The sequence below is a fragment of the Podarcis bocagei genome, assembly GCF_964188305.1.
Source record: "Podarcis bocagei genome assembly, chromosome: 5".
NCBI classification, from domain to species: domain Eukaryota; kingdom Metazoa; phylum Chordata; class Lepidosauria; order Squamata; family Lacertidae; genus Podarcis; species Podarcis bocagei.
In genome coordinates this window covers 91,885,517-91,904,374 of record NC_138129.1, presented here as the reverse complement: position 1 = coordinate 91,904,374, position 18,858 = coordinate 91,885,517, and the positions used below count along the sequence as shown (strand labels likewise).

At 45.5% G+C, this 18,858-nt stretch overlaps 1 protein-coding gene across 1 annotated transcript in view; it reads right to left on the bottom strand.

Annotated features, from left to right (window-relative positions):
- IVNS1ABP (influenza virus NS1A binding protein) overlaps positions 1 to 18,858 on the bottom strand; it is a 30,335-nt gene continuing 11,477 nt past the window's right edge. The window contains exons 3-15 of the mRNA XM_081194408.1: positions 18,081 to 18,208; positions 17,329 to 17,498; positions 17,156 to 17,231; positions 16,185 to 16,358; positions 12,283 to 12,408; positions 10,831 to 10,938; positions 7,350 to 7,476; positions 6,471 to 6,695; positions 4,600 to 4,721; positions 3,409 to 3,535; positions 3,176 to 3,307; positions 2,083 to 2,256; positions 1 to 1,229 (exon numbers count right to left, since the gene is read on the bottom strand). Of these exons, the coding sequence (XP_081050534.1) occupies positions 976 to 1,229; positions 2,083 to 2,256; positions 3,176 to 3,307; positions 3,409 to 3,535; positions 4,600 to 4,721; positions 6,471 to 6,695; positions 7,350 to 7,476; positions 10,831 to 10,938; positions 12,283 to 12,408; positions 16,185 to 16,358; positions 17,156 to 17,231; positions 17,329 to 17,498; positions 18,081 to 18,191 (1,926 nt within the window). The 5' untranslated portion in view covers positions 18,192 to 18,208 and the 3' untranslated portion in view covers positions 1 to 975. The remainder of the gene's footprint in view (positions 1,230 to 2,082; positions 2,257 to 3,175; positions 3,308 to 3,408; positions 3,536 to 4,599; positions 4,722 to 6,470; positions 6,696 to 7,349; positions 7,477 to 10,830; positions 10,939 to 12,282; positions 12,409 to 16,184; positions 16,359 to 17,155; positions 17,232 to 17,328; positions 17,499 to 18,080; positions 18,209 to 18,858) is intronic.

Here is an 18,858-nt window from a genome sequence, read left to right as displayed (position 1 = left end):
TTGTTAAACAAATGAAGCACAGTTTTTAATTATAGCATGTTTTTTTAGGTTGCAGTAGAAAGATACAAACTTATACAATAATTTTCAGATAGGTAACTTTGCTAACACACCACACAATTTTAGCGTTTTGCAGCTTTGCATGTTTATTACAACTGCTTAACCTAACAACCATACAGAAAAAGCACCCCCTCTAAATCAGCTGAATTTCAGAACCAGATTCCCCGCCCCCCCTTCCTTACACTATGGCCACGTTCAGAAACTCCACTCAAAGGCAATGAAAATCAATATTGCATACTTGGATTTCATACAATGTAGCAGGAAAACAAAAATGAAAGGCTCTCACACATGAAGAAATGACATGTTTCACTTCAGTTTATGAACTTTTGAGATTTTACTCAGTTTTTTGTTTCAACATATTATTTCATGTCACTTCAGAATATAACAACTGGCTATGACTATATTTATATATAAAAAGTTATAAAAGGCAGTCAAATTGGCAGGTGTGTCAGCTTTCTTTTATATAAAGCCAAAATCTATTTAAATAAGGCTTATTAGATTTCCCCAGTTAAGATTAAACAAAAAACCCGAACAAGGCCTAAAAAGCATTGCTCACATTGAAGACTCGCTATATTTCCTGCTTGTACCAGAAACAAATTCTAAGATTAAAGTATTTGTGTGTGCAAATTGGCAAAACAAACATTGGGGGAAGCTCTTGAAATGATATGCCATCAGCTTTCATTCTAATTCTCTCAGAATTATCAACTTCCAGCCTAAAGTAACAAATCCTAAAACAAAGAACACCCTGCACGTCTTCTAAAATAAAAATATGTACAGCATATTAATAGTATGCAATATGCAAAAAGCTTTTGTGTTGCTGATGGCAACTTAACACCCCCCGCCCCCTATTCACATGTGTACCTCTACTGACAATTACATCACTAAGCCTGTTAGTTTTAAAGACACTCCTCCTGTCCATCAGAATTTGTAGATCTTTGTGTATGGGCTCCACTCATTTGACTCTGGGTTGTAGACTTCGACTGTGTTCAGAAATTCATTGCCATCAAAGCCGCCCACTGCATAGATGGTGTTGGCCACGGCTGCAAAACCGGCATTGCTTCTTGGGATGGTCATGCTGCCCATCATCTTCCACTCGTTCTTGGCAGGGTCATACATCTCCACGCAGCTGACAGCACGTGAACCATCGAAGCCGCCACCAACGAAGAGTTTTCCTGTAGAGTGGATAGCAGTCAATCTTCAGTAAAGTGTAGAGGGAAAAACCATGTTCCGGGCACAAAAGCTATACCTGAAAGGTTAACTGCGTACCGAGCAAGGTTAAACATAATGCTTGAGCTTTCAAAAAATTAATGAATTATGATCATAGAATCATAGAGTTGGAAAAGACCACAAGGGCCATCGAGTCCAACCCCTTGCCAAGCAATAAAATTCTACTTCAACTTTCCAGCTCTTCTGAATACAGCGGTACCTCCGGTTACGAAAACTTTGGGATGCGTAAGCGGCAAACGCGGAAGTATTTTTCCGGGTTTTTGCCGTGCGCACATGCGCAGAAGCACTCTACTGCTGCATGCGCAGAAGCAGTCTCTCCGGTTGCAAAAACCTTGGGATCTGGCCAGACCTCCGGAACAGATTCCGTCCGCAACCAGAGGTGGCACTGTACCTTCGTAACGCTCAGCCGGGTTTTTTGTACATACTGGACTTGGTGGTGAACCGGAAAGTTACATTTTTATTATATTCTGTCCCGATGTTGATTTTGACATTATGAAAAGTGGTATCTAATTTTTGAGAAGTAGTTCTAGTAAATAACTTTGCAATTGTTACTATACGGCCTATTACGTTTTGGATTTGCGTAATATAGGCATTCTGGTGGTTTATGGTTCACAATCAGTCTCTAGACATCTTCAGCCAGTATAATTGAGCTTGCAAACATCGAGAGAGCCATTACCCCTCTTGCTCTGTCATGTATTCTGATTTGCTGTGCCCCATTTCTTGGCCACAAGGTCTATATCCTCCCCCCACCAAAAGGGGGTTACTCTGAATTGCGGAGCTCCACTCACACAAACTTACCATCAAGTACGGCAACACCTGCACCACGCCTAGCCACGTTCATAGGTGCAATCAGGGTCCAGGTATTGTTTTCTGGGTTGTAACGCTCCACGCTGTTAAGGCAGTTCCAAGATTCAGCTCCTCCGATGATGTACAAATGTCCGCCGAGCTCACATACAGCAGACTGGTGTCTTCCTATAAACGAAAAGCCAACAGAAGCTTGCAAATCGGGGGAGGGGGTTTTAAGCTGCTCTCTAATGGCAGCAGCATCACAAAAAACTGTAGGGGACATTTTTCACGCCAGCCAGGAGTCAACTGCCAATAAGTCAGTCCAAAAGGTCCCAGAAAGTGATTCCACTTGTTGCCACTCTCGCTAATGCAGTCTGCGAAAAACATCAACCCTCAATACTAAATACTGCTGCAGCAAAGGATGCCACTTCTCTCTCAAAATCATAGAATTATAGAGATAGAAGGGACCACAAGGGCCATCTAGTCCCAACCCCTTGCAATGCAGGAATCTTTTGCCCAACGTGGGGCTCTAACCCACAACCCTGAGATTAATGAGTCTCATGCTCTACCAACTGTCAGGGGGTTGATTCTCACCAAATTTCATTTAAAAACTAGCAGTAGCAGACCTCTAACAGTGGCACACTGCAGCTGAAGCTGCCCTAAGAAATTTTTGTCTCCTAAAAAGCTTGAATTCTTAAAGCCATCCCAACCTCTAAAGGTTAAAGGGAAAGGGAAAGGACCCCTGGACCGTTAAGTCCAGTCAAAGGCGACTATGGGGTTGCGGCGCTCATCTTGCTTTCAGGCTGAGGGAGCCAGCATTTGTCCACAGACAGCTTTCCGGGTCGTGTGGCCAGCAGGACTAAGCTGCTTCTGGCACAATGGGACACCATGACAGAAACCAGAGCGCAAGGAAGTGCAGTTTACCTTCCCGCCACAGTGGTACCTATTTATCTACTTGCGCTGGTGTGTTTTCAAACTTGCTAGGTTGGCAGGATCTGGGACAGAGCAACAGGAGCTCACCCCGCCTTGCAGATTTGAACTGCCGACCTGTTATTTAGACCGCAGCGCCACCCTTCCAACTTGAAAAATCAAAGCACGGACTTACGGATGTTAAGTGAAGCACAGCTTGTCCAGGATTTTGCTATGGGATCGAAGACATCACAGTTTTTCAATCCTTTCTGACCGTAAGGATCCGAGCCGCCAACAATATACAGCTTTCCATTCAGGGCACAAACACCTGTTAATCCATGGTGGGGAGATAGAAAGGAACGAAACAACTTAATTGCCTGAATGCTTAAAAAGAAATCATAACCTTCATAGGGCATTGTAGACTCTTACCTGCGTTGCAACGGTTGGTTCGCAGCTCTGGAACGGGAGTCCAATCATCAATCTCCGGGTCATACATTTCTCCGCAGCTCAAGTCATCTGAATGGCCATTCGACCCACCAACAACATACAGCTGCCCCTAAGTTGAAGAAGCAATAAATATTACAGCAAAGATCCATTACATTGTTTTGGTTAAACATGCATGCCTGGGCCTGGTGTGTTAGTAGCAAATAGTTTCTAAATCAGACAAGGAAAGCCTCCAAGAAAAGGAATTGTCACGTCATTACAGGCAACTATGAACCTAGGTGTGTCCTTTCAGAAAGTGCAGAGGAACAAATGACCATCACCTTTGTGCTGAACTGCTACAAATTTTAAATCGGGGAAATCAGATTCTTGGGTTGCTCTGTACGATGAGCTCTTCTGGCAGGAACAGGAAGTGTGTGGTCCTGTTGATTCTCCGTGATCACTTGGCAGCTTTTGACATCCTCGGCCATGGTATCAGGGATTGGGCGTCTCTGTTTTGCAATGGTTCTGATCCTACTTGGGAGGACTGTCATCAAGAGAGTGGCACTATGGGGGTGCTGTTTGGCCTTGCACAAACTTCAAGGTGAAGTTCCATGGGGTCAATTTTTTCTCGTGTGTGCCTCACCTGCGCTCTGCAGGGAAACTCACTGGAATCGTCACAGTCCATGTTATCAGGTGCCAAAAATACATTTTTATTTATCCTTGCTTTGGGCATTTAAGTTTTTGAGATCATACGGCAGCATTACAGTGGAGGGTAACATCAGACTCATCTATTAGTGTTTGCGTGTGTAGGATTTCTTTTTATTACAGTGGTACCTCGGGTTACATACGCTTCAGGTTACAGACTCCGCTAACAGAAATAGTACTCGGGTTAAGAACTTTGCTTCAGGATGAGAACAGAAATTGTGCTCCAGCAGCGCTGCAGCACCGGGAGGCCCCATTAGCTAAAGTGGTGCTTCAGGTTAAGAACAGTTTCAGGTTAAGAATGGACCTCCGGAACGAATTAAGTACTTAACCCGAGGTACCACTGTATATTGTTGGATGAGCACTTTGGCAAATGTTGAACTTTCCGCACTCTTCTTCTTTTAAAAATCTGGTTTTTAACCAAATTTACTTGAATTTGGCATGTAATCAAGAGCTTCTGGTGCCAGAGGGCATGGCTGTTCACCACACACATACCATTAAAACTGCCATCTGGAACCGGGCTCTTGGTGTCCTCATCGGTGCAACGAAAGTCCAGCAATCCTTTCGGGGGTCGTAACATTCTACGGTGCGCAAACATTCTTCTCTGTTATAGCCACCTAGCAGGAATGCAAAGTACGCAAGAGGTATTTAAGATAACAGAATCTCCTCGTGAAACCAATTTTAGCAAGCAATTACTCCGCAAAACACTTCACATGGCAGTTTGCCCAAGTATGAGAAAATGCAGAGGCCCACATTGCTTGAAGCGCTAGTACAGTGGTGCCTCGCAAGACGAAATTAATTCGTTCCGCAAGTCTCTTCGTCTTGCGGTTTTTTCGTCTTGCGATGCACGGTTTCCCATAGGAATGCATTGAAAATCAATTAATGCGTTCCTAGGGAAACCGCCTTCCGACCAGGTCCGGGGACAGTCTGTCCCCGGACCTCTTCTGAAGGCTGGGGGGGGGGGGTGACAAGGGCTTTTCTTCTCACCCCCAGCATTTTAAAAAACCCTGGGACAGCGGAGGACTTCTCCGCTGTCCGGGCGATCTTAAAATGCTGGCGGGCGGCATTTTAAAATCGCCCCGGACAGCGGAGGACTTCTCCGCTGTCCGGGGCGATTTAAAAGCCCCTGGGAAGGCAGGCAGGGGGGACAAAGACTTTTGCCCCCCGCCCGCCTTCAGAAGGTGTTCCCACCCCCCCCGCCCAGCTTCGCAGCAGCGCTACGAAGCCCGGCGGCTGGGGCAGGTGCTCCCGCCCCCCCACCCCGCTTCGGAGCAGCGTTCCGAAGCGGGGTGCCTGGGGCAGGTGTTCCCACCCCCCCGCCTTCGCAGCAGCGCTACGAAGCCCGGCGGCTGGGGCAGGTGCTCCTGCCCCCCCCACCCCGCTTCGGAGCAGCGTTCCGAAGCGGGGTGGCTGGGGCAGGTGTTCCCACCCCCCCGCCCGGCTTCGGAGCACGGGGAGATCGCTTCTCCCCACCGCCCCTTGCTTCAAAAGAGGTCCGGGGGCAGCGGGAAGCGCTCCCGCTGCCCCCGGACCTCTTTTGAAGCAAGGGGCGGTGGGGAGAAGCGATCTCCCCGCAGCCGCTTGCTTCAAAAGAGGTCCGGGACCTCTTTTGAAGCAAGCGGCTGCGGGGAGAAGCGCAGCCGCTTGCTTCAAAAGAGGTCCGGGGGCAGCGGGAGCGCTTCCCGCTGCCCCCGGACCTCTTTTGAAGCAAGGGGCTGTGGGGAGAAGCGATCTCCCGGCCGCCCCTTGCTTCAAAAGAGAAGACCCGCTGTCCCCGGGGCAAGCTTCGTTTTGCGAAGCAAGCCCATAGGGAAATTCGTCTTGCGAGGCAACTCGAAAACGAAAAAACCTTTCGTTTTGCGAGTTTTTCGTCTCGCGAGGCGTTCGTCTTGCGGGGTACCACTGTAGTACGTTTCCCAGTACGTTTCCAAGCACAATTCAAAGTATTGGTGCTGACCTTTAAAGCCCTAAATGGCCTCGGTCCTGTATACTTGAAGGAGCGTCTCCACCCCCATCGTTCTACCCGGACACTGAGGTCCAGCTCCGAGGGCCTTCTGGCAGTTCCCTCACTGCGAGAAGCAAAGCTACAGGGAACCAGGCAAAGGGCCTTCTTGGTGGTGGCGCCCTCCCTGTGGAACGCCCTCCCACCAGATGTCAAAGAGAACAACAACTACCAGACTTTTAGAAGACATCTGAAGGCAGCCCTCTTCAGGGAAGCTTTTAATGTTTGATATATTAGAGTATTTTAATATTTTGGGGGGGAAGCCGCCCAGAGTGGCTGGGGAAGCCCAGCCAGATGGGCGGGGTACAAATAATAAATTATTATTATTATTGTTGTTGTTGTTGTTGTTGTAGGCTTTCCTTACCTGCGGCTATGAGCTTGTTGCCAAGCTCTGCCGTTCCCAATCCAGATCTAGCATATTGCATTGGAGACATGGGCTTTTCAATAAGGTCGCCTGGCTGGATCTCGAAACTCAAGCTTTTCATCAACCGTGGAGTGCTGGTCGGAGAGCTCTGGGGACTGTTACGCCCGTGAAGGAAAATCACACAAAACACGCCATCCAGAACAGCGAGACACAGGTAGGTATTATCTGGGGGGGGGGGCAAGGGGAGGGAAAGAGTACATTTAATTCCAAAATATGAACACATTTTCTTCCACTAAAGCTGGCTTCTTCAACCTCGGCCCTCCAGATGTTTTGAGACTACGGTTCCCAGCATCCCTGACCACTGGTCCTGCTAGCTAGGGATCATGGGAGTTGTAGGCCAAAAGCACCTGTGGGGCCGAGGTTCAGGAAGCCTGCACTAAAGCCATACCGTTACCCTCTAGGTAGGCTGGAATTTCAGCTTTCCCCCAATATTTGAAGGCGAGAAAAGAAGACTGCATTTAGAAGAAGAAGAGTTTGGATTTGATATCTCGCCTTTCACTCCCTTTAAGGAGTCTCAAAGCGGCTAACAATCTCCTTTCCCTTCCTCCCCCACAACAAACACTCTGTGAGGTGAGTGGGGCTGAGAGACTTCAGAGAAGTGTGACTGGCCCAAGGTCATCCAGCAGCTGCATGTGGAGGAGCAGGGAATCAAACCCGGTTCCCCAGATTACGAGTCCACCGCTCTTAACCGCTACAGCACACTGGCTCTCATTATTTACGTAATTGCAAAAAATGGCACTGCCTCCCGCAACCTCTATATTTAAGCATGGGTGCACAGTGGTTTAAAAATAACATCCCCAGGAACAAAGTTATGCTTACTTGAGGTCTTTTCTGAAGCAACAATTTTCCACTCGTGTTTAGGACTCTGCACTGCTGCGTTTGGAGAAAGACTTCCAGAGGAACTGCTATTTATCTGCTTGAGATCATTCTCACGGGGGGTCTTTTTCTGCAAAATCAAAAGCCAGCTACAGAAACCCGGCCACAGAGCGTACCCTGATCTGCCTTTGTTTCAGAACTATTTTCTATTTTTACCTCTGTGCAGCCTCATTTATAAGAACATCTGCACAGCCAACTTGACGAATCAAAATCTCAGCAACGTGATGGAGCACGTAATGCCCCGCTTACTCGCAAAAACCATTTCATCCCAATACTCAACTCACAGTCCTTAGCTTCTGAATCAAATGAATGACCTAGCTTCACGTAAGCTATGCTTTCTAATGGGACAATCTTCACTTTGTTTCAAAGTACCTATTATCCATGGGACGCGGGTGGCGCTGTGGGTAAAACCTCAGCGCCTAGGGCTTGCCGATCGCATGGTCGGCGGTTCGAATCCCCGCGGCGGGGTGAGCTCCCGTCGTTCGGTCCCAGCTCCTGCCCACCTAGCAGTTCGAAAGCACCCCTAAGTGCAAGTAGATAAATAGGTACCGCTTTATAGCGGGAAGGTAAAACGGCGTTTCCGTGTGCTGCGCTGGTGCCGGCTCGCCGGAGCAGCTTCGTCACGCTGGCCACATGACCCGGAAGTGTCTCCGGACAGCGCTGGCCCCCAGCCTCTTAAGTGAGATGGGCGCACAACCTTAGTCGGACACGACTGGCCCGTAAGGGGTACCTTTACCTATTATTACTACGCAAGTTTCAAGGGTGCATAGCCTACACAGCAAAACTCTGAAGACTTATTGTATAAATCCAAGGTATTACATAAGGTTTTCTACCAAATCACATATACGTTGTCTACTTTTTTCAGCACCATTTTTCCTATCTGTACCAAACCATCATCTTTAATTTGCAGGTGCCTTATGGTTTAAGGAGTGGGGTGGATGCAATTCAAGCTTGCTGGAGCTATTTGTTTTTACTAGAACCCCAAAATCTACATATGGCTAGTTGTTTTTTTAAAAAAGAAATTGTGCCTGGTCTTGAGGACATTCCGAGCCTAGAAATTAGTAAACAAAGCCGTATCCTTTCACGCAAAAATCCACTTCCGCTTAAGCTTTCTTCATTTGAACTTCCTTGAAATTGGAAGGGTTTTGTTATTGCTATTGTTAAAACAATTAAAGACAGAAAGCTCTGCCAATCTCCTGCAGATCACCCAGAGATCTACGAGAAGATCCCAATCTACCTTCTGCCCACCTCGGGTCTATGAAACCCATCTCTGTTGTTTCAGAATAATTACACGTTTCCTCTATTGAAGCCATTTCCCCTTTTGTCTAAGATACTTCATTTCCACTCTCCTCTCTCTCCCAAATGGGCTTTAGACACCTCCCTTGGTGTCCCTGCTCCTCTGAATGTTTTTATTTTAATTCATTTGTTTCCTTTGGGAGTTAAGACTCCGCCATCTTTTCTTCTTTTTCTTCTCAGAATGTTTCTGGATCCCACACGGTCTCAGAGGCATTCTCAGAGAAGGAAAGCATAACTACTTTGCAGTTGGCGTTTTTGCTTTCCAGTGAACCCAGTCGAAACTGCCTGCTGCTTCTTTAAACAAAAATGGGGAGAGAAAAGAAGACTGATTGCTGCCTTATAAGCTTGTAGGGTTTTGGGGGAAGGCAGTGAGTTACATCTGAAAAAGGATCCCCATGTTTTCAGGATGTGGTTTTGTCATTTTTTAAGTGAGGTGCAAGTTCTGTCTGCAACACATGCTTTGGGGGTGTTCCTTCTGGGAAATGGGCATTTTGCAGTTATTTAGGAATCAAGTATGGGGTTTGACATTTGGGCTTAGGCTCAGCCTCTGCCTTGCACTTAAGCAACCTACTTGTCTACTGTAACTAGCCAGACCCCCCCCCCCAATGGCTGCCATTTGAACACTTTGGGTTTAAAGGGACAAATCATTTAATTGAAGTCTGAGAATTCTTGCTCACCCCTGAAAGTCTGATTTGCGTCTAGGTTCTACCAACACCTGTACAGACTTTTTTTTAAACAGCTCCCAAGTATTAGGAGATTTAAACTTCTTCAAATCTCAACTCCTGCTAAGAAACCTATTAAATGAGCAGCTGAGAGAAGGCTAATATTACCACCTCTCTGTTTTTTGCAACTCCAGATGCCACCACCTAATTACAATTAAGTTGCAAAATGAACTGAACTCTGCTTCATCACAGATTCGTTTCTAGTTCAAATATCTTGACTCATTTAGGCTGCTGAAACTCAAATCTCCCATTTGAAAATGTGCTTTGAAATTGAATTATGGCAACAGTGGCAGTTATCACATCCAGAAAGTGAGTAAAATTTTCACCAAGTTACTAATGCAGTGCGCTACAGTATTCAAAATGTTCCCGCGGTTTGCAGGCTACCTGAAGTATGCCATTATTCTTGCAAAGACAAATTGGTTCTGCTCAGTTCAGACCTGTGCCCTGTATGGCAGGTTTCCCAAAGGAAATCTCCAGGGCTACTTCATGACGTGCTACTCCTAGTCACGTGCTGGATAACCTGCTGCGACTGAACGCCTGCACTTCTATGCTACGAAGCTCTTGCTTCCAGAAACTTATTCAGCGCTCCTTGTTTGCCTCGGATCGCTTAAGCTCTATCTGCAAGCTCCTGCAATCTTTAGCACTCCCTTCTCAACATTCTAGAAGCTTTAAGATGAAATTCCATTAACTGCTCTTGTTCATTAGGCCGTGCTTTCAGTACTAAAACATATTTACAGTCGTACTTTGGAGGTCGAACGGAATCTGTCCGACTTCCAAAACTTTCAGAAACCAAAGCGTGTCTTTCAATTTGCTGCAGGAGTGTTTGGCTTCCGAAAACCGTTCAAAAACCGAAACACTCACTTCCAGTTACAGATAGGTAGCCGTGTTGGTCTGTCATAGTCAAAATAAAAAAAATCCTTCCAGTAGCACCTTAAAGACCAACTAAGTTAGTTCTTGGTATGAGCTTTCGTGTGCATGCACACTGAGTGTAACTGAAGAAGTATGCATGCACACGAAAGCTCATACCAAGAACTAACTTAGTTGGTCTTTAAGGTGCTACTGGAAGGAACTCACTTCCAGGTTTTGATCGTTTGGGAGCCGATTTGTTGGGGAGCCAAGGTACGACTGTATTACGTTACAGCTTGAAGGAACTAAATTGGGGGTGGCTAACCTGTGACCCTACAGATGTTGCTGCGCTATAACTCCCACCGTCCCTGCCCACTGCCCACGCTAGCATGGGCTGGGGGCAGCTGCATTTGGCAACATCTGGAAGGCCATGTTTGCCACTCGTGAACTAGACCACACGAGCCATCTAAGGCAGCTACTGTTCTGAGACTGTTATTTCTTCCTTTTACTACTCTAACCAGTTTTACCTGAGGTTACCTCAGACCATGTGCAATTTGTACCTGCACAAACTGAATGTGGTCATCATCACTGCCATACACCTCAGCCTGTCCTTCTAGCAGGTTTCCATCAAGCAGCTTGTGATCGGCTGAGTAGTACAACGTTTGAACCTGAAAAACAACAGAACAGCCATGTGGCTACAGTCTCCATTGCCTAATTCAACTATTGGTACATAGAACACAAGACTCCGCAAGGGCTCCACGTCTCGGTCAGGTTCTCTTCTTTCCATCTAGCAGAATGGCAAAAAAAATAAAAAATAAAAAAGAAGTTGCTCTCATGATGACAGATCTTCCAGCATGACGGATCCCCGCTTCCACAGCTCAAAAGAAATCTTCAGCTGCCTTGGCTTCCCTGCGCCGTAACATTAACATGTGTGACGGTGGACATTATCTTGCAGAATAAACTGTACAGGTTGACAATCTCAAACACACACAAAAGCTGTTGCTGCAACCCACATTTTTCTTATTTGCAAAATACAAACATTTTCTCCTTGTCCAGTTATGTGAATAAAGCATGTAAACCAAGCACAATTGGATTATATAAGAGTTCATCCTAAAGATGAGCTGTATCCGGCTAAGTTGTACTTTTGAGTAGCCCAGCTCACAATGTCACCTAGCTGGGTACGACCCAGTGAGGCTGATTTTCCATTTAGGAAAGTCTACTGCCCATTACTAAATACGAGAACTTTAAGGGGAATCTAAGACTCTTTGACTGGGCTTCTAAGGAAGGGCAGAATAAAGCAAACATAACCATTCTCAAAGGTTGCTCGTTTGATGGCAAGCTAGGTTATATTTTTGCAAACAATTCAAAATTTATATTATCTCCAGCAGCGATTCTCAAGACGCTGGTATTTCTGATTGAGACTACACTGACTGCTGGGTATGTGAGAAAGGCTATTTAATTACACAAGTTTTGTCAAAAGTTAAGATATCCTGTAAAGAAGTAAACACCATTAATCATCATCATCGTTTTTTGCCCACAGCGGATTTTCTTAGGAGAACTGGGGCACGACTGCTGCTTCTTTACACTTGAAGTTTCTTCTATGTTTCTTCAGCGCTGAGTATCCTAGTTTTGTTAATAAACCTATGGGGAGATAAATCAATGGGGAGGAACAACCATTAGAAGCTTTTACCTACTGTCTCTCTTTAAGCAAAAACCCTGCAAAAAGGAGCACATTAAGGACATACAGTGAGCCTTAAAACCACCTCCCCGTTTCCACCAGAGTGAAGTTGTTAAAAGAGTAAAAAACAGAAACAGAAAAACCAGATCAAACAGTTTATGCAGCTCACCTGGAAACCCCCCTAAGTTTCTCAGCTTAGGGACACCTACAGTAAGATTTAAATTTTTCAAATAGGTTTTTTTTTAAAGAAAAAAAGAAAAGAAAAAGGATCATCCTTAATTTCAGAAAAGCTTAATTGTTAAAGGCTGCCGAAGCTCGTTTTTAAAAGACTAACCTCTTCCATCAGATCTCCCAGACTGTCTCCGTTCTCCCAGATGCTTCGCTGCACCCAGTTGATTACCTTTGTGTATAATTTGCCATTGCTGGGCAAGCTAACATTGTCTTCAAGCATGACCTCCAGCTGGAATAAAAAACAAAAGGGTTTAGCGGCTAAGAGAGATAAAAGACCTAAAAGGCTTGCCTACACAAGATTAAATAAAATCTCAAACATCATTATACCAACATAGAACTTTCCAGAGGTATAATTAATGCAAACTGCTTTGACAGTTTGTTTTGGCTTTATGAATGACATTAATAATAATAACAACAATATATAACAACAACAAATCCAGAATGGAGGATGTAAAATATCAAGGTGTAACAAACAAACAGAATCTCCTGCTTGGGGCTACGCAGACAGGAGCAGTCTCGACTGCCAGTGGTTCCCATTAAGTTCTATGGCAGTATTTCTCAAACCGTGGGTTCACCAGAGGGCCTTGTGACACTTCCAGGTGCATCTCAGTGCCACAACCTGCCCAGTACCTCCTCCTCATCCTCTAGCTCAGGCATAGGCAAACTCCGGCCCTCCGGATGTCTGGGACTACAATTCCCATCATTCCTAGCTAACAGGACCAGTGGTCAGGGATGATGGGAATTGTAGTCTCAAAAACAAACAAACAAACAAAAAACATCCAGAGGGCCGGAGTTTGCCTATGCATGCTCTAGCTGCCCATGGCATTTTGGCTGAACCCATGCCAGGACCAGCAACTCCATTCGTGTTAAGCGAAAGTGGCCAGGAGACAGAGGTCTGGCGGGGCGAGCGCAGGCAAGGTCAAAGGGCCAGAGGTGGTATTGAAGGAAACCAGAAAGCGAGATAAAAGGTTCATGGTAATTCATTGGGAACAGAAAGGGAGAGAGAGGAAAGCTACTATAGGAGGGGGGAAAGAGCGTAAAACTAAGGTGGAGGGATGGAAAAAAGTGGGGTAGGGTAAGTTTAGGGGTAGGGAATATCTTCTCCTTCTTTGACGATCACTTGTAGCAGAATAAGATTGTCTCCCGTGAACATGGTTTCAACCATGAGTCCATAAGTGATTGTGGAAGACAATTCTGGATCCACATGTCCTTCCACAGTGGGGACATAGATTTCCGGGCAGGAGTTGATCACGGTGAGGGTTTGCCAAACGTGCCTTCCTCTTAGCACATTTCTCCCTTTCGTCCTGAGTTTGTGCTTCTTCGAAGTCCACGACATCTTTGGTAAAGGCTGTCTTCAACTGGAGCACTCACGGGCCAGTGTTTCCCTGTTATCAGTGATTATATGACATTTCTAAAAGATTTGCCTTGGGAGCGTCTCTAAACCTCTTTTGTTGACCACCAGTATTTCGCTTTCCATTCTTAAACTGGGAATAGAGAAGTTGCTTTGGAAGACGATCATCAGGCATCCGAACAACATGACCAGTCCAACGAAGTTGATGTTGAAGAATCACTGCTTCGACACTGGGGATCTTTGCTTCTTCCAGTACACTGGCATTAGTACACCTGTCTTCCCAAATGATGCGTAAAAATTTTCGGAGACACCGTTGATGGAATCTCTCAAGGATTTGGATATAGTTTATAAGTGGCCCATGTTTCACAAGCGTTCTGTAAAGTTGGTAGTATAATAGCTTTGTAAACGAAGATTTTGCTTTCCCTGTGAATCTCCTAGTCCTCAAACTCTTGGCACTTCAGTTGGGAGAAAGCAGCACTTGCAGAGCTCAAGCGATGCTGGATTTTCAGAAGATAGTCCACAGGGCAGTGTCAAAGACCTCAGGTCAATAAACACCATACACAGGGTTTGGTTTTGCTCTCTGCATTTTTCTTAAAGTTGTTGAGCAGTCAAAATCATATCCACTGTCCCCTAGAAAGTCGAAAATACTTTTGGGATTCAGGAAGGATATCCTCTGATATAATTAGGAGAAGGTTTGCTAAAATCCTTGCAAGAATTTTGCCGGCCACAGCTAATAAAGAGATGTCTCGATAATTTCTGCAGTCCGTTCTATCACCATTTTAAAAAAAAGGGGGGGGGGATTGATGATTTTGGCATCCCTGAAGTCTGCTGGAATCTCCTATCTCTCCCAGATTTTTTTGTCAAGCTTGTGACATTGTTGTGTATGTTCAATTCTGCCCACTTGGAAGACTTCAGCAGGTATCCCATCAGGTCCGCTGGTTTGTTTTTTTGTTTGGTCACAAGGATCACAGGAATGTGCAGGCCCACTCACCACAAGGTGATGATCCGGCAAATGAGGGTAGGGAATATGGTACAAGCTGAGGGTGGAAGAATGGGAGGTGGGAAGGGGGAAATGTTACAGAAAAAAGCCTTCTCCACTTTTAAGAGCTGCCAGGTCAACTAATTCTGTCACAGGACCTCCAGAGCAAACATCTACACCAGGGGTAGGCAACCTAAGGCCCGGGGGCCTGATGCGGCCCGATTGCCTTCTCAATCCGGTCCGCGGACAGTCCGGGAATCAGCGTGTTTTTACATGAGTAGAATGTGTCCTTTTATTTAAAATAACCTCTGGGTTATTTGTGGGGCCTGCCTGGTGTTTTTACATGAGTAGAATGTGTGCTTTTACAGTGGTACCTTGGGTTAAGTACTTAATTCGTTCCAGAGGTCTGTTCTTAACCTGAAACTGTTCTTAACGTGAAGCACCACTTTAGCTAATGGGGCCTCCTGCTGCTGCCGCACCGCCGGAGCACGATTTCTGTTCTCATCCTGAAGCAAAGTTCTTAACCTGAAGCACTATTTCTGGGTTAGCTGAGGCAGTAACTTGAAGCATATTTAACCTGAAGCGTATGTAACCAGAGGTACCACTGTATTTGAAATGCATCTCTGGGTGATTTGTGGGGCATAGGAATTCATTCACCCACACCCCCAATACAGTCCGGCCCACCACATGGTCTGAGGGACGGTGGACCGACCCCTGGCTGAAAAAAGGTTGCTGACCCCTGGTCTACACTTTGCTTTGGGAAAGCTGAGCTAAGGAACTCCTTGCCACAAGGAAAACGCTGTGGTAAAAGAACGCAGCAATTCCCCAAGATTGATTAGGTATCTCTAGAAGATGTCAGTGCTTGCCAGCTGACTGCAACAAACACTGCCTCCACCCACTGCCATTTTTTGACTGATGGGCTTTGATAATTTTCAGCCATCTCAAGTGGGTGCTGGGAGTAGAAAACTTGAGAATCCCTCCTCTATGGAACGAAGTAAAAGGGCTGCAATTCTGGACACAACTGAGAGGGGGCTTGGAATGGGGCGAGGGGAGGAATTACCGTATTTTTCGCTCTATAGGAAGCACTTTCCCCCCTCCAAAAATTAAGGGGAAATGTGTGTGTGTCCTATAGAGCGAATGCAGGCTAAGCCCAAAGCCAGAACAGGGAGACGGAGCGCTGCGCAGCACTCTGTCTCGCTGTTCTAGCTTGGGAATGGCTGCGCAAAGCCTCCGCAGGGCAGCGGGGTGCCTTCACCCCACTGCTCTGCGGAGGCTTCAAAGGCTGCGCTCCCGGGGCTTCAGGCAACTATCTGCAAGCCTTCGGAGTGCAGTAGACATTCCCGCTGCGCTTGGAAGGCTTGCGGATAGCTGCCTGTTCTGGGGGCTGGGGGAAGCTCGGGCTTCCCCTGCCCCAGCCTCGCAGCTAAAAACGTAGCCAAGACAGCAAGCGGGATCCATTCTGCCAAAGCCGCGCACAGCCTCTCCCGGCTGGAGAGGCTGCGCGCGGCTAAAGAGGAAGCCAAGACAATCAGCAGGATGGAAGATTTTTTTTCTTGATTTCCCCCCCTAAAAACTAGGTGCGCCCTATGGAGCAAAAAATACAGTAAATTAAAAATGTGACAGGACTAACTTCAATTTTTTACTGTGAAACAGAAAGGAGCATAAGATTGCTCACCTTTAAACGTGGCAGTTTGAGAAATTCCTCCTGGTCAGAGATCTGTAACAAGTGCTCCTGAAGGTAACTATCAATCTTGCTCAGTAAACGCGAATCGCCCATGGTGCTTGCAAAGTTCCGATAGGAGATGCAGCTTTCGACGCTCATTCTGGAGAGCAAATAATCTCCACAAACCTTTTAGAAAGGCATACAATTATGTTATTTTTTTAAAAAAGAGGTTCAGTACACTTCTGGGGCACTTTCTGTTTCTCACTTCTTATACCCCACCAACCTGCCATGGCACCCATTTCAGCAAATCAATTTTACATCTTCTCTTGCCTTTAACGTATTGCTGCTCTTAATTTAAGACAAACGGCATTACTGTTAATCAGACTTTTCTCAAATGCCTTTGCTGGTACTATCCAGCAGCGATAATGCTAAACTGAGCTGCAGAAATGGGAGTGGCGCTGCCTGTTTTTTCTTCTAGGAAAACGGGACCAAATATAATCAGCCTTTTATTTTATATTTTGCTGTAAATATTTTAAATAAGCCAGGATATGCATTATCTGCAAGCATCACGGCTTTGCTGCCGTTTATGCAAAAGCAGCACGCCGTCACTGTCTGCTACAATTAAAGGAACTGAGGCCATCTATATTTGATTGCTCGCTTCACACATTAATCTGTGCAAGTGCACTGCCAGAACTGCCGACATCAGCAAACAAATGTATTTTACGAAACTGTCCCCAAATCCATATAGCGGACCAACAATTAATCAAATGAAATCCTTAGGCTCTATTTCATCATCATCATTGATCCTAATCAATAAATGAAATGTTTTCAAGATGAACATGGCTTTTTTGTGGTAAAAATGCAGGCGTATTAATCAATATGCCTATTCAAATCCTTGAGTTGCTCATTAAGATTAACGATAGAGCTCTTCCTCCAACTAGGGTCACAGAAACTTTGGTTTCTTAAGTGTCCAAAATTTATACCTGCTTGACTCTCTCCATCTTCAGTTTCTTGGCTGCAGAGTAGACATCTTTGACCAGTTCTTTATCAGCTTTCAATCTATTAAAGTTATATGGTTATTTTAGAATTTGTTCTTAACAGAGAGCGTAAGATAAAAATGCCTATCATCTGTAGAACAATAAACCAAGTCACTTACTGGGCAGTGTAGGCATAGTTTAACAGGACTTCAACAGCTTCTGGATGAAGATCGTCAAACTTTACATGGGAAACTCCGTGAGAGTCGCTGTCGCTATTGAAGATTTCAAACAGGTAAGGACTGCAGCAAGCTAGAACCGCTCTGTGTGCCAACATCTCATACCCACAGACCTGTATTAAAATAAGAGAAAGACTTGTGTTAAACCTAAATAGTTCAGCCTAACAGATGATATGCAATGTTACATCTTACAGAATAGAAAACCACTGAAAATCAGTGGATTTATTGCAGTGGCTCCCAATTAGCTAAGTACTTCAGACCCCGTTTTTCAAAAAACAAGCCATGGACCACCTTTTTTTTTGAAAGTTTTTGTTATGTGAATGGTGCCACAGATCCCTTGGGGGGGTCAATCAATCGGGAACCAATAATTGAATGGATTTCAGAGCTGTAATGATTAACTACAGATGGCCTCTTTTTACCAACTGCTTTTGCTCATGACCCAGTTTCTAGTCTCGTGGATTTAAATAAGGTAAGCACATTTCTACCACTGATTTCAGTTAGAATGCTTAGTTTTGGCTGGATCAGGCTCATAATTTTAAAAGGAGACTTCAAAAGAATTCCATCTAATGGTGTAATGAGTTTTCAGAATGTGTAGGGCGGAGAAATTAATTGAGAAATTAATTAACACCATCAATCCCCCTTCCCCCAATTCCAAACTCAAAACATAACACCCAGTTGTCACGCTGTTAAGTTACCTGGAGTCTAACATCACAGAACTGGCCACTTTTTCGCAAAGCATTTAGCTTGGCAACGGACGACTCGATGAAGTTTTCATCTTCGAACATCAAGTAGCCATTAGGAATCATTTTTGCTGTTTCTGTGGCTGAAGAGGAGAATTTGCAATTGTAAGTGGAACCAAGTGTAATATTACTTGATGCAAAGCCTTTTTGAGGTTGTAATCCTATACAAACAACAACCCCATGCTGCTACCCTATGCGTACTACCTGCGAGTAAGCATCTGTGAAAGCAGACACACATGCACAAGGCTGCAAATAAACTGGAGGAATTCAATGTGCTATTACGACCATCCCGTCGGTACGTCAATTCTGCCTTCCAGACGGAATCATCTCCCCAGTTGCAGCAATAGGGGTGTTCTCCAGAGACACACACCAAACCAATCCGCAGGGGACTTGGGGTTAAAGTGATAACAATTAAGTGGACCCTCTGGATACGAATTAAATTCGTTCCAGGGGTCCGTACTTAACCTGAAAGGTCTGTAACTGGAGGCGCCGCTTCTGCGCATGTGCGATAAGAGCGTTTCTGCGCATGTGGCGAAACCCGGAAGTATACACTTCCGGGTTTGCAGTGTTCGCAACCCGAAAGTTACATATCCAGAGCGCTTTGTAACTCAAGGGTTCACCGTACAGTGGTACCTCGCTTCAGGTTACAGACTCCACTAACCCAGAAATAGTGCTTCAGGTTAAGAACAGAAATTGGGCTCCGGCGGCGCGGCAGCAGCAGCAGGAGGCCCCA